The following is a 19,246-nucleotide window of genomic DNA, read 5'->3' as shown; positions in this document are numbered from 1 at the left end:
GTGCAGTGTCATGGAGGAGAATGACTAGAATGTGAACGTCTGTAGTTCAGTGCTGTAAGAAAATGTCTAAATGCCCTTAATTCAAAACATGTGCAACAAAACATTTGAGAAACTGCCACAGAAAGAAGAAAATAAATAAAAGATGGGGAAGTGGCAAGTTGGCAGTTTAATCATAAGGCGAAATAGCTGAAATGAAAATGTAACAGCCTTCAAATGATAAGCACTTAAGTTTAGAGCAAAACTGGATGACAGTAAAAATAAATACCCCGTGTCCTTAAAAGAGCTCTGTGCTTCTCTGCTTAAACACTTACTATAATACTGAGATGAAGCAGCTTCGCTTGTGTGGTAACTAGGCCAAAAAACTAATTAAGGCATATTTGACTTCTGCCTTCATGGGACCAACATAATTACTCGAATTATCCGGCAGTCAAAGTTAAAAGAACCGGCATAAAAAGCATCTGAACAGATCACTGCTTTACTTGGCAGTATTTTTCCGATGTCAATTTGGCTGATGGGGAATCGGCCACATGGGCAACCCTATGCACCCAAATCTAATGCGCACCATACTTTATTAAAAACAGCGTGCCTCCAATTCTGGCTATTACAAATGATATCTTACCTCCACAGAAGTTTATTTAGTCATCAATCTCAAACAACTTTTTAGTGCTGTATACTGACTGAAACACGTCGTCCTCCGGTGCACAGTTTGATATCCCAGATTTATTGAACGAATCACAATCACTGCGAATAGGATGGTGGCCTAGACTAGCCACTCCACCAATTTGTCCTGCGATGCTAGCAATAAATCTGCAGCACTGAAAATAAGTGATGCAACACTCTTTCCGCTACCTTACATGTAAAATAAGAACTTCTGAATGAGCCTTCGTAATTAGAGCCTGAAAGCGGTTCATCGTTACTATTCTGCGTGAGAAGTTTTGCTATGTCGTCTCGTAGCCATCTGGCCATCTTGTGGCAGAGCCAGCAGAACCTCTGCTCCTAGAGAACCTACTATGAACTTTTGTACCTTTCTCTATGTTGTGCTTGTGATTACAATGGCGATCATACAGGCTCCAACTGTGGGTCTTCGCTAACACCGTGAAAGCAATTTTGTATGCGACTAATACACACACGCCATTTGTGGACCACTTAGGAATACGGCGTGGCTCAGAATATGATAACTAATCGCTCATTGCGAGTTGCCATTTCAGCTTCGATATCTGTCGAAGGTAGAGCAAAGAGCACCGTTTTAGGTGGGAGATAACGTGCATTCAATGCATTAATCACTGTTTCCTAACACCACCAAATCAGATGTGGATGGGCCAGCGGCGCAGCTGAGGGGGAGGGGGAGGGCACACTACAGAAGGCTATGCTGCATTATATAAGGAAGATTTTCGGACGCTACCATACGAAAACACAGGACTTGGAGAAAGGGACAACAAGAACCACTTCGTGTTGTCCCTTTCTTGAAGTCCCGCATTTTGTTGCGGTAACTTCCCAAAATCATGAATAATCAAGTGGCCTATACCCACACTCTGCTACAAAAATGGAATCAAATTAAATGAGAATTTATTGAAACCTAAATCTATTTTAGTTATATTTTACTGGAGGTGCCAATGCAGTAATTTTCTAGGGACCACCTAGTGCATATTGTTGATAAACTTATAAGATTTTTAGTTTTTCGTAATAATAATCTGCCCATCTTGCTTGTTATACTTGATTTTCCTAATTTAACAATGAGCTGCCACTAGGTGCACGTGAACTTAATTCAATCAGTACGTAAAACATGACGGCAAGAGCACTCCGAGTAGCATGCCCCCCATCACACCTCAGACATGCAGTGTCCTGCCTTCGTCGTCCGTTGTGATACAAGAGACAATAAAGGCAATTACCCTCAGGACCTTGTTCCACACAGTTTTCTTCATCATAGCCGTCGTTGCAGTCGCGATGGCCATCACACCTACGCGACGTTTCGACACACCGCCGGTTGTTGTCGCAGGCAAACTGGAGAGCTCCACAATGAATGCCACCGGGATGAGGTGTGGGCACTGAAAGCAAAGCGACACTCATTAGCAAATAAAATGCATGTTCGCCTTCGGCTGCGCAAAACGGCACAACATAGAACAAATTGTACACATTGTGTAAAGCTGCAGAACATCAGGGTTGAAGATACATATTGAATACAGCTCAACTTTCGGATACATGGAATTTTTACTATTAAGGTGAACCGTTATATTCTTGACACTGCCAAAGAAGCTGTAGAAACTACTACTTCAGATTGCATAAAGGGGGTAGGGTAAGGTAAACTTCCGAAAAAATTGAATTTGCAATTTTGGCGCAGAAGAATCGACTGCATCATGAGGAACAAACCTGCGGAAGTGCGACCTCGAGCGCCCGCTCCAAGCGGTTCAAATGTTGCGTTGAAGTGTGCCGCGCGCCCTGGCGTTTAAAAATGGCGGGCGGAGTTTGGAGGCCGGTTTGTTTATCGTTGTCGTTCGCGGTTTTATTTATTGATTTACCTCACAGGCTCCTGAAGGAGTATTGCGTGAGGGGAGGATACAGGGAATTAGCAATAAAGAAAGGAGTAAAAAAAAAATACGTTGTTAGCGAGTAAACATGAAAGAACAAATATCTAACAATATAAATAACACGATAAATGAAACAAAACGAATGTGTGAAGTAACAAAAAAGGAGTAATGAGAAATTATACAAATGTTAGCAGGTGAACATGAAAGAACAAGTCTAACAACGTTAATGCAATACAAAACAAACATTCAAACAAAAACAAAAAAACGATACAGCTTCGCTGCAAGTATTTACTTAGGTGCGCTGTATGGCTTAGTTGTGATGAATTATGGAAATAATATGCATAAGCGTGCTTTGAAGGATACTGGGTCAAGAATGTCAACTATGTCGTTTGGTAGGTTATTCCAATGCTGAATGGTACGTGGTAACGCGGAAGAATTGAACGCATTTGTTCGGCCAAAGATACTAATGGAACTACACCCTAACAAATGTAAGACGTCCTTCCGCCGCCGTAGAAATCCAGTTGTTTTCTCAAATCAGATCCCTGATGTCAACCTCGAACTAGTTCCTTCCTACAAATATATCGGAGTAACCCTTTGTAGTGATTAAACCTGGGCAATGCAGATTACGAACATCATTTTATCTGATAACAAAACACTCGGGTTTTTAAAAGACCATTTGCGCCACGCTCGAAGAAATGTAAAATTAATAGCCTATCAGCCGCTAGTCAGGACGAAATTAGAATACGCTTTCCCCTTTGGAACCCGCATCTGGTATATCTCATCAATCAACTCTAATCGTTTCAAAAATCGAGCTACAATATTCACTCGAAGTACTCGTACGACGTCAGCATATCGGCACTGAAAACAGAATCCGGCCCATCACTGCTAGTCTGCCTTTTGTTTTGCACACGCTCTTTTGCAGCTCACCCGGCAAGCCACCGTACACATTCACCCGCAGCAAGTCGCGGCCCGCGTACGCGCACCGTCACTTTTTCGTCTTGATTCTTCTTTCGCGCCGCAGCAGACTGCAACGGCCTTGCTAACGAAATCACAGTCAACCTGTCCCAGGCTTTTGAACACCGTAACAAATTACCTTGCAATGCAATAAAAATATGGCTTTCAATTTTTTTATGTATGCACCGAGCCCTTCTGTAATAGCCCTTCAATGGGGTCTTGAAGGAAACGAGACTCACCGCCAAGCTGAGTGAACGTGGACTCCGAGCCGGAGACGAGAAACCTGCCGATGCGACCGCCGTCGAGAACGGAGCGGATGGCGCGCTGCAAGGCCCGGGGATCGGCACGAGGAAGCTTGACGTCGCACGTGACGGTCAGCGCACCGGTCTCGGGGGCCGGCGCGAACCGGAGGACATCGACGGAGGCCACGTTGTGCGGGGGCCGCAGGTAGCGCGCCAGGGCGCGGCCGAGCGAAAGCTTCAATTCCGCGCTGAGCTGCTTGAAGGCCTCGCTGTCCGTGCGCACCAAGTTCGTGTTGAACGGCTGGTTCAGGATGCGCAAGGAGCTCCGGAACATGGCCGAGGATCCGGCGGCTGCGTCCGAGAGGCGAAATTACTTGGCCGCACGCACGACAACGGAACACCAAGAATAAACGACCATGGGAAATCATACTGTCATATGGTGGTAGTAAACTATACATTACACAGAAAAACCAGAGCGGCGTTTATGATACCACTATACGATAATATACAAGCTACAGCAAGGCCCATAAACCCATGTATAATAGCGGCGTTCAGCCGAAGGGTGTAACGCATCGTCTGCGAGCAACTCCGCGTTTACCTCGCGAGGAGGGAGAATAGGCTCGCTCATTCCTGAATTTGCGTCGCACAGAATGTTCACGAGTACGCATATAATGTACAATTCATGTACGCTCTCACGATTCACGATGAAATGTTTACCGTTCGGGCGTCCAGATTGGCAGCCTCCAAATGCCGAGTTATAAGTACAATCTACGCAATTAATGAAGTTGCGTTAATTAACTAAGGCACTCGAGCATTTCGAAGCTTATCCTCTACATTGTAGCCGGACACTAAAATCGAACGAAAACGTTGTGGGAGCACCTTCCCCGGCTCTTTTAATGCGGATCGGAAAAAGAGCATTCAAGACGCCGATCGCACCACACCCCGCCTTACGTCCCGTCACAGATCCCAGCAGAAGGCCCGATTTCAGCTCCTCCCCTCTTTTGTAAACGGCAAGCCAGGCAATGCCAAAAACATCGCTGCGGACGACGGGACGGTCGTGTATAGCGCGCCGTGCCAACACGCCTCAGGAAGCGCGCCGCAGTAGCCACGACGGTTGTGTTGCTGCAAGTGGTCGTATTCCGGCAGTTAGTGCTCCAAAATGATCGAATGTGCTAGCAATATAAGGAATGCATTGGCAATATCAGTTTGGCAATACAAGTTAAACAGCACAGTCTTAAGCACACACACAAGTGCACCGATTAGCCCTACCTAGGTTACGAAGCTGGACGCTCGAGTGGCAAACAAAATCCCCGGGTTTTACATTGACCGAATTAAAAGAAGATGAGAAAGAGAAAGAAAATTCACCCTTAAACCCTTGCTTCAATATTCCTGTACAATATTTGGGCTTTAGGTGTGAAAAATCATAAAAGAGGCACCGTCTTACAATTTGTAACAATGCGGCACAGGACCATTGAGGAGCGCGATCCCTAAAATGTCACGCAGTAATGTTTCATTCATTATTCGGCCTCATGTAGCACACGCACACACACGCACGCACACACGCACACGCAGACACGCACGCAATGTTTCAGCAAACATTTCCGAAAAATTTAAAGGTTGCCTGTGGTAGAGAGAGGGACAAAATGGGAGGAAAGACAGGGAGGCTAGCCAGTGCAAGTACCGGCTGGCTACCCGTTGCTGGGGAAAGGGGTAAAGGGCATAAACGGAGAAAAGAAAAAAGGAAACCGGGAAATTCACACAGTAACGCGATACTACGCGATAGTCTACTCGAAGAGGCCGAAATTACTTGCACAATAACTTTAAATGCATAATCGACTAATTAACAAAATGTCACCAAACAAGTTAACTGATTACATTGTGAGGCATTGAAATTCGCTAGGTAAGGCCTTCGTACCGCTGAAGTCATTGAATAATAAAGCAGCAGCATGGTCGCTGTTGCAGTAGTGCGTTCACTGGGCGCCATTGCGGGCAAAAGCGTTTGCAAGATAACAGATCGTAAATCGAAACTAAGGCGTCCTTAGGAAGACGCCGAGGCCATCGCGCGCATCCAAGATGCGAATACACGTAACGCAATTAATGCGGCATCATGCATGCATAGGTGCTGAATGCACAACTCAAAGCACAACGACTGTATACCGACCACAGTCGGCGATCGTCGAAATTGATCCGCGGGTCAAGCGCATCGGCTTTTATACATGGATCGTCAAACGCCCCAGCGTAACCGCAGCCGCCCGCGTATCTACCACGAAGTACTACAGAATTCGTGTCGCGCATACAATCATGTTACGCAAGGTTTGGCGACAAATGACAGAAGCATCGATAACGTTCGAGAAACTTCCGATTCATGCAGGCGCGTCGTGCGCCAAGCGAAAGCATTTAACATTTGTTAGCCGGTGAAAAGCGGTCACTGGACAAAGTGCACGTCGATAGGCAGCAGTCCGTGCGGAAGCTGACGGCACGCCCGCATTTGGTGCGCTCGAGAATCGCTACACGAAGGCACGAGGTCGGCACTTATCGGACGGGTCCCACCCTAAGACGCCGCCTAAGCATATGTAAACCCGGGAGGTGCCCACGCACGCATCCGTGAGCGGCGTTCCACGGGACGCAACTCAGGAGAAGGGTCCTCGGGGCTCTCGGCGCGACCTTGCACAATCGAGGCTTCTTTCCCGAACACGTAACGTGTATGAGTCTGTATCTAAATGAAGAGATGCGTTTCGCGAACACATACGGAGCCTAAACGCGGAGGTTAGCGCAGAGACAAGGCGGCAAACATGCGCGTATTCAGGCGTCATCGTCTCAAGCGGTCATGTGAGCACGCGAGAAAATGCAGGTCCAATCTTGAACGGACGGGTGTGCCGCCGCTGCCAAGGTTTTGTCATCATTTTTTCAATGCGGCAGCAAAGCAGTCTATAGCTCGTGCTGCATTTTCCTAGTAGCTGTTCTTAAATTTTATATTGTGTCAGGAAAGCTGATAAACATATCTAAATTTTTTGTGGTAACTTCAAAAAACTAACTTTTTCACTAAAACAGATTACTGTGTCAATATCGGTAACATTTTATCATGAAGAGGACACCGGGTTATAGCAGATGGTAAAACCATATTAAGCAGACACCACTCCTGAAGTGGGGTGGCAATAACTTACGGAGCGTGAAAAGTATTTTCCGCGGCCGCGATCTAACTTAATGGAACCATTTATTGGGGTGCTTCACAAAAGAACAAGCTTATCAAACGATGCAACACCAGACCTGGGACAAAGTGGAGGAACAATTTAGGATTCACCAATGACTATTGCTGGACGCTTCTCAGGTTTCAACGGAACTGCGTAAATGTTTGCGGAAAGTTGCGCACGAGGCTGAGCCCTACGTGGTTCTTAAAATGTGGAAAAATTTTTGCATAAGCAAGACGAAGTTTTATTTATAGGTTAATTACAAAGTTAAAGCGAGCAGAAACGTTAAGGAACGCTGTGCTATACATTGGATAACTATGTGGCGAGTTTCGAAAAGAACCGGCGCATTAATAAACTTCGCTATCTCGACATGGGTTTGAAAACTCGTTTAGGTTGACTTCATGCTGCGGAACGAGTATAACATTTGTGTGGAATCAACAGGATAAACTATACATAAGGCAGACAAGGTTTTCGGAACTGTCGCACAGATTTGTCATTAAAGAACTTATCAGAAGTGCTGAATTGGATCGGTTGGTGAATTATTTAAGAACAAAAAATCTCAGTGCCCTTCCACTGACGGATGTGCATGTGAGCCCCTTAATGGCGAACTGCACCTCCGCCACGGGTCGGCCCGGCACGGCACTATCTTCGGAATCGGCCCACGTATGGAGAGTTTTCTGCTTACGACACGAAAATTTCCTTGGATGGTAGAGGTATACAGCTTCGCTGTAAAATGACGGGTCAAAAATTTGGGCATGCAGAACGCTGTCTGCTGTTTCATTTTCTTTGCTATTATCTTTGCGCTACTACTGATCTTAAAAATCCGTGTGCGACTGTCTGCAGCAGCTTGTCTTCAGCTGACAGCGTGTTTCATTAAGCGAGGACAATGGGCTTTCAGGTCACGGAAAACAATTCGGGCAGTTTTATCGAACCCTCGCAGCTTCGACAGGCGTAGAAATTCTCCGCAGCGTGTCGGCCTGATCACGGTCGTGCACAGTTTCGATGCGACGAGCCAGAACGAACTTCACCGAGAACGCGCCGCTTACCACGATCGCCACGCCGACAACTCAGCTACGCCGAGCGATCGCTTGAAGGAACTGCGCTTGATGCAGGAGCGACAGACACGACTACACCTTCGTCGACTCACATCAACAGTGCACAAGAATTATACTTTATGCGGGCGTATCGACAAAAATTCCGATTTAATGCGTGCGCCGCTGTCAGAATCCAGGACGCTGTCAGACAGCCAGGCGTTGCCTCAACAATTATCAGGGTAACCGTTAGACACATGTAACGCGCCTGGAGAAGGAAATATTTTACGTGTGCCTATCCTGAAGGTCAGCACTGCGCGTATATTTAAAACACATATGCGCGTGCTTGGTCATTTTTCAGTTGTTCGTGATGGTGATTGCGTGTTTTGTGGCGCAAGGGTCTGTTCTTCGTATAAATACTTCAATGTTTTCCTAGGAAGCCAACAAACTATCAACAAGGACAACATAGAAATTACTTGCACTTATTGAATTACACAAATGATCAATTAACTAAAATATTTCATTTAATCATCCTTATTCGCCCGCATCCCATACCACTGTATGCTACGAGACTAACCCTTGCATTAAAAAAATTAGCTGAAATGAAAATGGATGAAAAAACTGGCCGCAGGTGGGAAACGATTCGAAGTATTCGCATTACACGCTTTTTTTCATTAATAACGTGGGCATTTGGATGGTATGGAAGATTGACAACTTACTTCACAGCAGATTCGCATGACTGCAGGTATGCTTTTTGTCTTGTAAGATCATTATTACTTATTTCACATTAGATTAAATCTAAAAATGCAAGTTAAAAAAAAAAACATGGAACGTCGCACAGGAGGTTTCGTCACACTGCACATAATAGAGAGTTTTAGAATAGGGGCCCCAAACGTTTTGGGGCCCCAAAGAAATAGCGTCGAAGCCACTGCGCATGCGCAAGACGCAAACTCCGTTTGGGTTTTGCGTTGGGAACGCTATTTCACCGATTTAGCGTGAGCCCAAATAGCGGCCCCAAAAACTTTGCGTCGGCAAACATGGCGGCACCCATCGAAGCGACGGCTCTAACCTAGCACAAAACTGGGTTCGATTCGCGGTAACGCGTGAAGTTCGCAAGCTAGGAGAAGTGACTGCGGTTATCGCTTTCTCTCAACGAGCGTGTGTTGTGAAGATTGACTCATTAGACGCCGCTGATTTTGAATTCGATTGTGGATTTTATGGCTCGTAGGCCTAACACGGCTCAGCTTGGCTGGTGAAGGCTAGTAAAGTTGGTTTGCTCAAAACTAAGCGCAACTAATTGCTTGCTGCTTACAGAATAACCTCTAAATTGTAATTAAACGCGAATACATGCAAGTCAAAGTTATTATTCCTATCACAAAATGGTACATTTTATTTAATTATTTCTAATAGCTTTTCTTTGACGCCGTAGTGGCGCTGTCAGCGCAAGACGGTATCCGCAAACGTAAAACCCTATTCTAAAACTCTTCAGTCCTACGTGCCCCAACGCTAACACCCGCAAAGCTCTTTGGGGCCCCAAAGTATTGGGGCCCCTATTCTAAAACTCCCTAATCTTGCAAGAAAGCCTGCTTTAGGTGTCCCCAACCTTCCGGCCGCACAAGTGTCTAAACAGGCACAAGTGCTGATGTAAAAACGCACGCTTCATACAGCTAATCCACAAAACGTGTGCAGACTTCCTTAAAGCTAGGTTTGCAGACGTCACTAAACGGCTGCGACAACCACCAGCGACATGCGCCATGCCTTTGTCAAATGCTATGCCGCGCCTTTCGCTGCGGTTCTGATAGTGACACTAAAGACTTCGTCGATGGCGAATCAGAATTCTGTGCATCGCCCAATGCGCTGCAACTTGTGGCATACCACAGGAACTCTCTGTAAACAGCCTGTAGACCGCCTAGCGGTTGCACACGACGTAGTCCGTATGCCCTAGGCAAAGAATACCTCGCGTTAGCCATAAAGCAAAGCGAGCCGCTAGCTTGTATAGATTACTCAATGGCACCATTTACGTTCAAAGAAATGTCATTTGCAATGTTTCAGCTATACCGAAGCGCCCTTATAAGCAGCCGACTTTACTTAGCATGCATCAGGACGTGGAGAAAGGTACGCGTCGTGTCAACAGGCAGAACCGGAGGATAATCGGAATGGAAGGCTCGAAACTGAAAACACGAGTTTTCTCGCTGAGCGCCACGCAGATGCTAAATAAACTGCAACGCGTATTATACTGAAAATAGAAAGAAAGCATAGTTTGGCAGTTTTTCTTTAAAATTATTTCCTAAGAACATTGCGGGGCTGCATGCAAGTTCTTTTCGGAAGGAAAGAAAAAAATTACGTGTTCGAGGAGCAGCGAGAAGAGGCGCCCGCGGACTGTGCATTCATCGAGATTAAATGGGTGCATCAAAACAGCATAAAAATAGCGGACACGCCTTTCACTGCTAGGTTAAATGGAAGGGTTGTCACACCAAGACGCGTCGCTTGCGCGAAAAATTGTCAGTGCGGCTCTTCACTGGTTGAACCGAAAATGTTTGGAAAAAACGGGAGGACCTCATCCGCTAAAAGGTAACTAGGGTGCACGGTATAATGTATCTGCAATGGCGCGTTAAACCACAGCCGTGGCCTGGTTGTAGAGCGCCCGCCTCGGCTGTGGGTTCGATTCCCACCACCGCCGGGCACCCACCGGTTCTCAAACGGGCACTGGTGCACCTCGGCTTGACATGTGGCTTTCTTCAGGGGTCAGACTTGGGGAAAAGGCGCTTGCGCCCTGAATTACGATCGAAACGCTCGCGAGCCCAGAAAAAAGAAAGAAAGAAGGTTTGGGCCACTCCTATGGCGGCAATTTTTCATGTGGCAGCCCACATGCACGTATTGAGGATGGCGACAAATCCCCCCCCCCCCCCCCATCTCATCGCCTCGCGATGAGATGGGGGGGGGGGGATTTGCCGTCGCGCGCTGCGTGTGCTCAGTTCTTCGCCTACGAGGCAGGAGCGCAAGAAGCTTCTCTCCTCGACAGTGCATTGAGAAAAGAAACTACCAGTCTGCCGACCGAGACATTTGCATGCGAGGCAAGAACGCGCTCGAAGGTGACACGCGAGGAGGGGCCCACGCAGCGACTGGCGCGCGCACCGAGCGGATGCCGACGCGCCTGGTCTATTTTTTTCGCTAGTCTTCTGAATAATGATGACACACCAACTAGCCCAGCTTTCTGCCTTGATCGTTCTGACCGGGATCAGCCCCACAACAACAGACTATTCGTCGACTTATCTCGAACCCTGACGCTGACGCCATCTGGGGTCGAGTGAACAAAGTGCAGTCTGAAAATGCCCCCACCCTGTTCGTGCCCCCTTTGACAAAACAAGAAAAAGACTCAATTGTGTTTTTATATTTTGTTGTCAATTTATAACTTCTTTGAACACTAAAGATGGACAACACTGGACTTTGCCAACTGCTTTAGGTCCGCCGGCGGTAACTAATCGTTCTACGTTGTCCCCGATGACCAGGGTAAGAATTTTCAGACCGATTAACATGGTGCATGAGGAAATAGAACTGGTGGTCTATTGAACAAAGTTATATTGTCACTCGTTTACGTGTTAACGTTAGTGCGCTGAGTAGATCGATTTCGAAAGCTAACGTGTCTTGTATTTGTGTAGTATTGTGGGCAAGCTTAATTACGCGGTGGTAGCTTCGTCGCTTCTTTTTTTCATTTTAGCAAATTTAATGCGTAGCTTTCTTCGAATCAATGCGTTTCATTTCTTTGGCAGGCGGTTGCGGTCGAGTTAAAACCCAATTTGTAGAGGACGCCATCGCGGAGAAAAAACGATAAATTGCGGACGAACATACGAGGTGGCTCTGGTAGACGGTTCTCAAGGTAGTCGATGAGAGGCCGGAGTTCTGAAAGATCGCGCTGTTGCTTGCTGATGTCTGATACTGTGATGATTGAAAGAAACGCGTCCTCTTCATCAACGTCGAATGGCGACGGTTGAAGTGGAGCGCGCGACGGGCAGTCGGCGTCGGTATGTTTACGCCCCGACTTCAACACTATTGTCATATCGTATTGTTGCAAGCGAAGACTCCAGCGCAGCGTGCAAGACTGCCAGAGGGGTCCTTCAGATTGGAGAGCCAGCATAATGAATGCTGATCTGTCACAACTCGAAACGATCGGCCGTGCAAATATGGTCGGAACATATAGCAATTGCCCACACAACGGCCAAGCATTCATTCTCCGTAGTGGGATAGTTCCTTTCAGCTGCAGAAAAGTGCGGCTTGCATACGCAGTGACACGCTCGGCTCCATCTTGCCACTGTACGAGGACGGTACCAAGGCTAACGTTGCTGGCATCCGTGTGCAACTCGGTGTCAGTCTTCATCAAAATGTAGAACTGGATGTGTGTGCAGACGTTTCTGCAGTTCACAGAAGGCCTCTTGTTGGTTCTGCTCCCAGACAAATGGAACATTATCCTTTGTTAACCGTTGCAAAGGTTCGGCTATCCTTGAAAAGTTAGCCCCGAAGTGTCGATGATATGCGCAAATCCCTAGAAAACGGCGGTGTTCGTGTTTGTTCGAAGGTGATGGAAACGAAGCAACAACAATGGTTTCATGGGGGTCTGGTCGAATGCCCTTTGTAGCTGACGACATGGCCTAAAAATTTGAGTTCGTCATACCCGAAATAGTATTTTTCAGGCATTACAGACAGGCCAGCAGTACGAATTGTGTCAAGAAATGCTTGTAAGCGCTGGAGGTGCTGCTCAAACGTTTCTGAAAACAACGATATCATCTAAATAGACAATGCATGACTGCCACTTGAGACCTGATAGAACCGTGTCCATCATGCGCTGAAAAGTAGCAGGCGCAGCGTGCACTCCGAAAGGAAGGACCTTGAATTCGTAGAGTCCGTCAGGCGTCATAAATGCGGTTTTCTCACGGTCATGGTCATCAACCTCTATTTGCCAGTAGCCGTAGCGAAGGCCCATCGATGAGAAGTATTGAGCATGTCGAAGGCGGTCCAAAGAGTCGTCGATGCGGGGAAGGGGATAAACGCCCTTCGTAACGTTAAGCTTGCGATAGTCAACGCAAAAGCACACCCAGCAGCGTCAGTGAATAAATTGAACTAGACAGTACCATGATCTCCACATCATTCCAAATACTTCTCGTACAAAGTACTAGCCTGTGAATGAATTTCTAGCAACCACTGAACGCTTGTAATAGTGTACAATTTATTGTTTCGTTATTTTGTCACCCACTCCTGATATAACCCAAACTGGGCTGCAGCATGTAAAAAAAAAAAAATATCCGTTCGTTTCAGTCCGAGCTCTTTCTAATATTCAAGAAAAACAACCTATTATTGTACTTCAAGAAATTGAGGGCCATGCGCGCATCAAGGCTCGCACTGCCAAGAAACGGCTTACGATGTTCCAGAACTAGAGAACAAAAGCGACGATCTTCATTGAGTTAGCGCCGTCGACCTTGGAAAGACCGAATTCGGACTGTATAATTTGCTCACAGACGAACATGGGATGATAGCGTTCAACTCGTCAATGAGAAGTTAACCACGCAGAAGCTATCAGCGAAATATTTATACTTCTTTAGTCTCTTCAGGATGATAAAAAGAAATAAGACAACTGAAGGCGAGATATGAAGAAATAACTAAATTTGGTTTCCCGCGGTACTTCAAACAGCCACACGTGGCCCACCCCAATTTCAAGGGACTCGTTTAATCGGCGCTTATAATGCGCAAAGTAAAAAACAACATCTTAATGCAGTATCTGCTCCCGAAGGATAAATTCTGGCCCGCAGAAAAGCACAGTTTTGTTCAAACAGTAAGGTAGGAAAGGCGCTGCCCGAGCCAATGACATCACAAGGATGGAGTAGTCGACGCGGCAGTAAGTAAACCTAATTGGGAGAAACGAATGTGTACGTGACCTAGTTTTCAGCGCGACTTTATACAGACATCGGCAGTCCTTTATGTCCACACTTAGAAAAAGCCATGCATAAGGTCACACACGGATTGAGATATTCGTAAAGTCATCGATCAAAAAAGTAACCTACTTTAGCTGTACATGCCCTGTAAACTCGCAGACACAGCCAAACGAGAAAGACGCCATCCTGACATAAAGCGAGTGTGCGCGCAGAAAGAGCCAGGCCGACGAATAGGTGGAATTCGCTAACGTCGCTCATGCCAAGAGACCAAGAATCATGCTGCGCAAAGAACCCGAACGTTTGCCAGGCAAGCTTCCTTAATGTACCAAACTGCGCCTACTCGAAAGAAAAAAACGTTCTTCCAGATAAGGAAAATATACATCTAGTCGTACTTTCCTGCTAATGCGCTAAATATGTTCAGGACTCACCAACGAAAGTTAATAGTACCACAAGAGCAGCTCCGGTCCCACGACGCACAGAGTGAACGAGGGTTTGGGACGGGACGACCATCGTCGCCAGAATCACGACGAGCGAGGCGCGCGAGCCCGTGGAGCGGATTCCCCAGTGTCCGACACGCCGTTGCTATACTGTACTCCCGAAAACTGCACAGGCCTGCGTGACAAGCACACGGTGCGTGTGTGCGCGGGGCGCGAACTGCCTGGCGATTCGGGAAGTGCCCGGCTCGGCGAGCATTGAAGGCAACGTTGGCGACGCACCGCTCGCCATATCTGCCCCCCCCCCCCCCCTCTCTCACAGCGCGTGCCCTCCTCTGCTTCGGGCGAACGCCTACGAATTGCGCGCGAGAAAAAAGCCGCTCGTGAGAGGGAAGCCCTGAAGAGAGGTCCCAGAGAAACACTCCAACGTGACGTCGTCAAGAATAGGCGAGACTGGCCCGGACGCGGAGCTGACCGGCGTTTGTTCGGCTCACGGAAACCCGCGCAAGGTCGTCTAGCGCTCTCGGAATCGATTGACATTCCCAAGGCTTGCATATGTTACAGCGTGCGCAAAGTAGGTGAGCGACCAGCGTCGCTAGACAGAGCATTCCTGGGCGAACAGCGGGGAGAGTGAACATTCTATGCCATAATTTGATTTCATAATTGCGGTTGCGATACGGGACATCTTGTGGCTGACGAATTCGCCGTCGTGCTTGGTCGACAGATTTTGAACAAAGGCCATGTAAAGCTCGGGACGGCCAGCCTCGCACGTGCCTGAAGCTGGAGCGCTTCGTACGACCTTCGGCAACCAACGGTAATACGATAATAGGCCGGTAATGAGGAGTTGCTACACTGAAGGCGGAGTTGAAAGATATCGCAGGGTAAACACGGTACAGAAAGCAGTTCGAGCGCTTTTTCGCTACCTGAGGGCAACAGACTTGAGTGCCCGACTATAGACATCCTACACCTAAGTTCTCTCTCTCCCTCTTTCACTCCTCATTCCCCTCCCCACGTGTAGGGTAGCAAACCGGACTCAGTCTGGTTAAACTCCCTGCCTTTCCGTCTTCTCTTCTCTCTCTCTCTCTGCACGCCAATCAAAGTCCGAGCAAAAAGTGCGCGTTTTAGCAACTGTGTTGGGTGCCTGAATGCAATGCCCAAGACATGCTGCTAGGAAGCCTAAAAAAGTCATTGAATTCTTATATCAGTGTGCAAGGCACGTACGTCTTACCCGACACTCAGTCGTTACTGGCTTTGTAGAAGAGAGTATTTTGTTGGGTGTTTATGGCGGCAGAGAACCTATACGATGCTCCAGACATGTTTAAGAGGGATACATTTGTGCTGTAGAATCGGCGGATATGGCCTGGTGTAGAACGATACGCTGAAGCTCGTGAAATGAGCTTCGCGGCGTTTGAGTTGTTACGGCGCAATGTGGTTCAGGCAATCCTGCTGTAGTCGAGACGAAATCAGGTCAATAAAAGATGTTCAATCACGTTAAAGTATACGCCAAACTCCAATGTTACCTAGAAACTTACTATACAGAAAAGAAATGAGTTTTCATAAAATTATAACAGGGCATAATGCAATATGTCGTCCATAAAATTGGTGGAAATATACATGGCGTTGGCTCCAGAAATGCTACTAAAATGTGGATTTTTAATGCGATTAGCGTCCTTGGAGTACTTCACGCACCTTCCGGGTGCTATTTATCCATGTCTCACCATTTGATCGCCAACTTGGTCACTCGAAGTGGGTATTCCATGGTCTGACGGGTAGCGCATCGTGGTTGCCGTGCCGATGGAACAGGGTTCGAAACGAACCATGAGACCAAATTAGGCCATTAGGTATGTGCGACTGTTCGATTGACTATTCGATGGCAACTTGAGGCGTTGCTTATGGGCCACTTGGTCTGTCGCTTTTCATCGACTCTAAAGCCAACTTGGGTAACAGCCTGTGCGCCACTGCATATGTGGCGCCCTTCGATTGGGGGACGACGACGACGATATTTTAAATATTTTCTCCGGTGCTCGACGGAATAGAACCCGCGCGGACTTCGTGGCGGCGCAACTAGATGGCGCAGCGTGTGCAATGGGAAACAGCACCCCGGCTGCGCACACGTTTCTTCCGCGTTGGCAATACGGTGTGTCACTACATTGCCTGAATGCTGGTCTCATTGTCGACGTTCATCGTGAGGTGGGTTCCGCCAGATTGTTCAAGCTTTTCCCGACAACTGTCGCATACCAGCTGCATTTCCTATTGAACGGCCCACACAGGTTGGATGTACTTTACCCGAAGACGGCGTAAGAGTACTTCGCATTTCTGATAACACATTTTCCATTGCCAAGTAAAACATCGCCAAGCAGTGGTTGGCGCTCATATTTTAGTTAGAGGGCATGTAGTACGCTTTGGTAAAGGCATACAGGACTGCCCTTCCAATGCCGATTTCTTGTATTTCCTTTCGTAAATCGTATAGTATTTAGACGTGGAAACAGACGCAGTGTGGTAGAGGGAATCAGTTCCCACTCTTTTTTCCCAGTCTAATTCAAATTTATTCGAAATAAAACGTAAAATGTAGTTAAGAGAACCTTCTGCCCACCAGTGCTAAACCGGGCGTGCATGCTGTATTTCTCTTTAACAGAGCAGGAAACTTGTATGATGTGCCTATGTAGAGCATCTTTTCTTTAGGTGAATTACTGGGTGCAGCGTTGGTATACCCTTGTCCGTAGAGGTCGATATCAATGCACACGCTAAGATCTCATTACCAAAAATTACGAGAGGAGAGGAGCGAAAACTTGGACAGTATTCGTGGACCGCTTTGAACACTTCACGCATAACGCGTAAGCTCACGGGCGCATGTCAAAGCTATGCGCCAATAAGATGGGGGAAAAAAAAAGATCAGTCCAGGACTTGTGAATGAGGCAAGCCCAAACACTTGCATGTGCAAGACACGATCCCCGGTGTCAAGGCCGGGTGCCTGGCAAGGTGCCGGATGGATCCGGGCGCCGAGGCGGACGGGCTCCTTCGCGCACGCGGCGCTACAGCAGAGTGGTTGGTTCAATGGACGCGGTACTTCACAGCATTTTCCAGACATCCTGTGGCAGCTTTAGCAACACCCATGTTTGTCCGTACGAGTGCCCGAGAAAGCTCAGGCAGCGGTATTTACGGAGTTTACTCGATAGGTGCATGTTACTTAGAAGTACGTGTTGGGCCAGTTATGGTGGCCAGTTTTACAACTGCGCAAACAAACGACCACAGAGACAGAGCCCACAAGGACAGGCGCAGTCCTCATGTGCTCCTTGTGTATGTTAATTGCACCGTCTACGTTCCACCCACGTGGAACGCCGTACTTTAGCTTTTGGTAGTGAACAGACTATACGCCTAAGAATTAGGTTGCGAGCAGTTCCTCTTGAACAGAACTGGCATGGACGTAAGGACAAATGGGCTGCCATATTTGATAACGTGGCCGGTCCTCGCTTTCCAAACAGTTCGAACAGGACACGCGCGGCGCTCGACTGTTCGCAAAAAACGAGGGAAAAAAAATAACAGAAGATCCTCTAGCAGTTGTCTAAGCAAGTGTGCGTAAGCATGGTGCCACTTGCCAATCTCCACGCAGCCCTGTCTCAAAATTAATGTCACGAAACTTGATCCGGCAGCGCTGCGACGACAAACTGCTGCCGACGGCGGCGCATGGTGAATCGATGACGCAAAGAAACTACTGCAGGTGGCAGCGCCAGGTGCGCTGATGACGTTCCGATCATTACAACCCGTTATCGCTATTTAGCGCCTTATCCATCCGCGTCGGACCATTACGAACCGTGATTAACCGTACTCCGGCGACGGCTGCGTCTGGGGCGGCCGCAAGGACCGCATCTTGAAAGCTCAATGCGGCGAGTGTTCCGTGTTCTCGCCGTGTAGCTCGCGTTGGAGCGAGAGGCAGCACGAAGGTGAATTCGCTCGCTGCTTCGGGCGCCATCTTGAAAGCGTTTTTTTTTTTGTCGTCGGGTAAGCATTGAAATGCCTACGCATTTAAAACGGTCGTTTTAAAGCGGAAATTCTTTTGCCTAACCTTCTCAGGTTTAGCGTAGCTACTGACGCGGCCGCTACTGGATCGGCCCATATATTTATACGAAGGACATGTGCGCCGAATGCAAGTAAACCAGCAAACAAGCATGTATCTAATATAACCCATGTAGATCTATGGACCAAGTACCAGTAAGCGCCCGTCTGTTCTGTGGAATAATAAAAAACGTCCTACACAAAACCTACACATATGACGGCTTACCGATATCACACCGACCTGCTGGTGGAATGGCCCATATTCACCTCATGTGATTTAGCTATTCGGTACATGCCACCAGGTGTGTGGTGCCGGTTCTTAACCAATGCACCAGCTGTACAGGTATACCCCACTGTGACACAAGTACAGAATCCTCAAATGTATGTGTCGTGCTGTATGCCACACAGCTGTCATCGCCATTCTTTGACGAGCACCATTTATCGCAACAGTTGCCGACTTCTCGCAAAATTGGCTACATCTACAGACTCCTGGCGACCGAAAACTTAACTTTGCTACTTCCCGGCTACTTTTGGCAGTGGTAACTGGTATAGGTACATTATGCAAAAAAAGTGAGGCGTGCAGACAGGACAAGAGTTCAGAAGTGGACAACACAAACGCCGACTATCAACTGAAGGGAGCACTGAGGCGAAAAAAGAAAGACGACAAAACTCATCTGCGCATGCTCAGGAATGGTAACGCCACGTGTCAGTCGGGTACACGTGCCAGTCTATGTGAGAGACAACTGTTAAGGCACTTAATCTCTTCCTTATGTAAAGTAATCGAAGGCTGACTCACGCACGCACTCTCACCATTAGAGATATGCCATGCCTCTACCATAAGACGCGTATCTTCATTCTTATGTCTGTACAATACCGTGCATTCATCTAACTTTGG

At 47.5% G+C, this 19,246-nt stretch overlaps 1 protein-coding gene across 29 annotated transcripts in view; it reads right to left on the bottom strand.

Annotated features, from left to right (window-relative positions):
- Positions 1-19,246, bottom strand: part of trol (terribly reduced optic lobes) — a 604,861-nt gene that overhangs the window by 333,628 nt on the left and 251,987 nt on the right. For all 29 annotated transcript variants that reach the window (XM_065435395.1, XM_065435391.1, XM_065435373.1 and 26 more), the window contains 2 exons: positions 3,719-4,072; positions 1,890-2,045 (listed from right to left, as the gene is read on the bottom strand). In XM_065435395.1, coding sequence (XP_065291467.1) covers positions 1,890-2,045; positions 3,719-4,072 — 510 coding nt within the window. The remainder of the gene's footprint in view (positions 1-1,889; positions 2,046-3,718; positions 4,073-19,246) is intronic.

This window comes from Dermacentor albipictus, chromosome 2 (assembly GCF_038994185.2).
Source record: "Dermacentor albipictus isolate Rhodes 1998 colony chromosome 2, USDA_Dalb.pri_finalv2, whole genome shotgun sequence".
In the NCBI taxonomy this organism is placed as follows: domain Eukaryota; kingdom Metazoa; phylum Arthropoda; class Arachnida; order Ixodida; family Ixodidae; genus Dermacentor; species Dermacentor albipictus.
The sequence above is the reverse complement of the archived record's forward strand: the minus strand, read 5'-3'. Positions and strand labels throughout refer to the sequence as shown.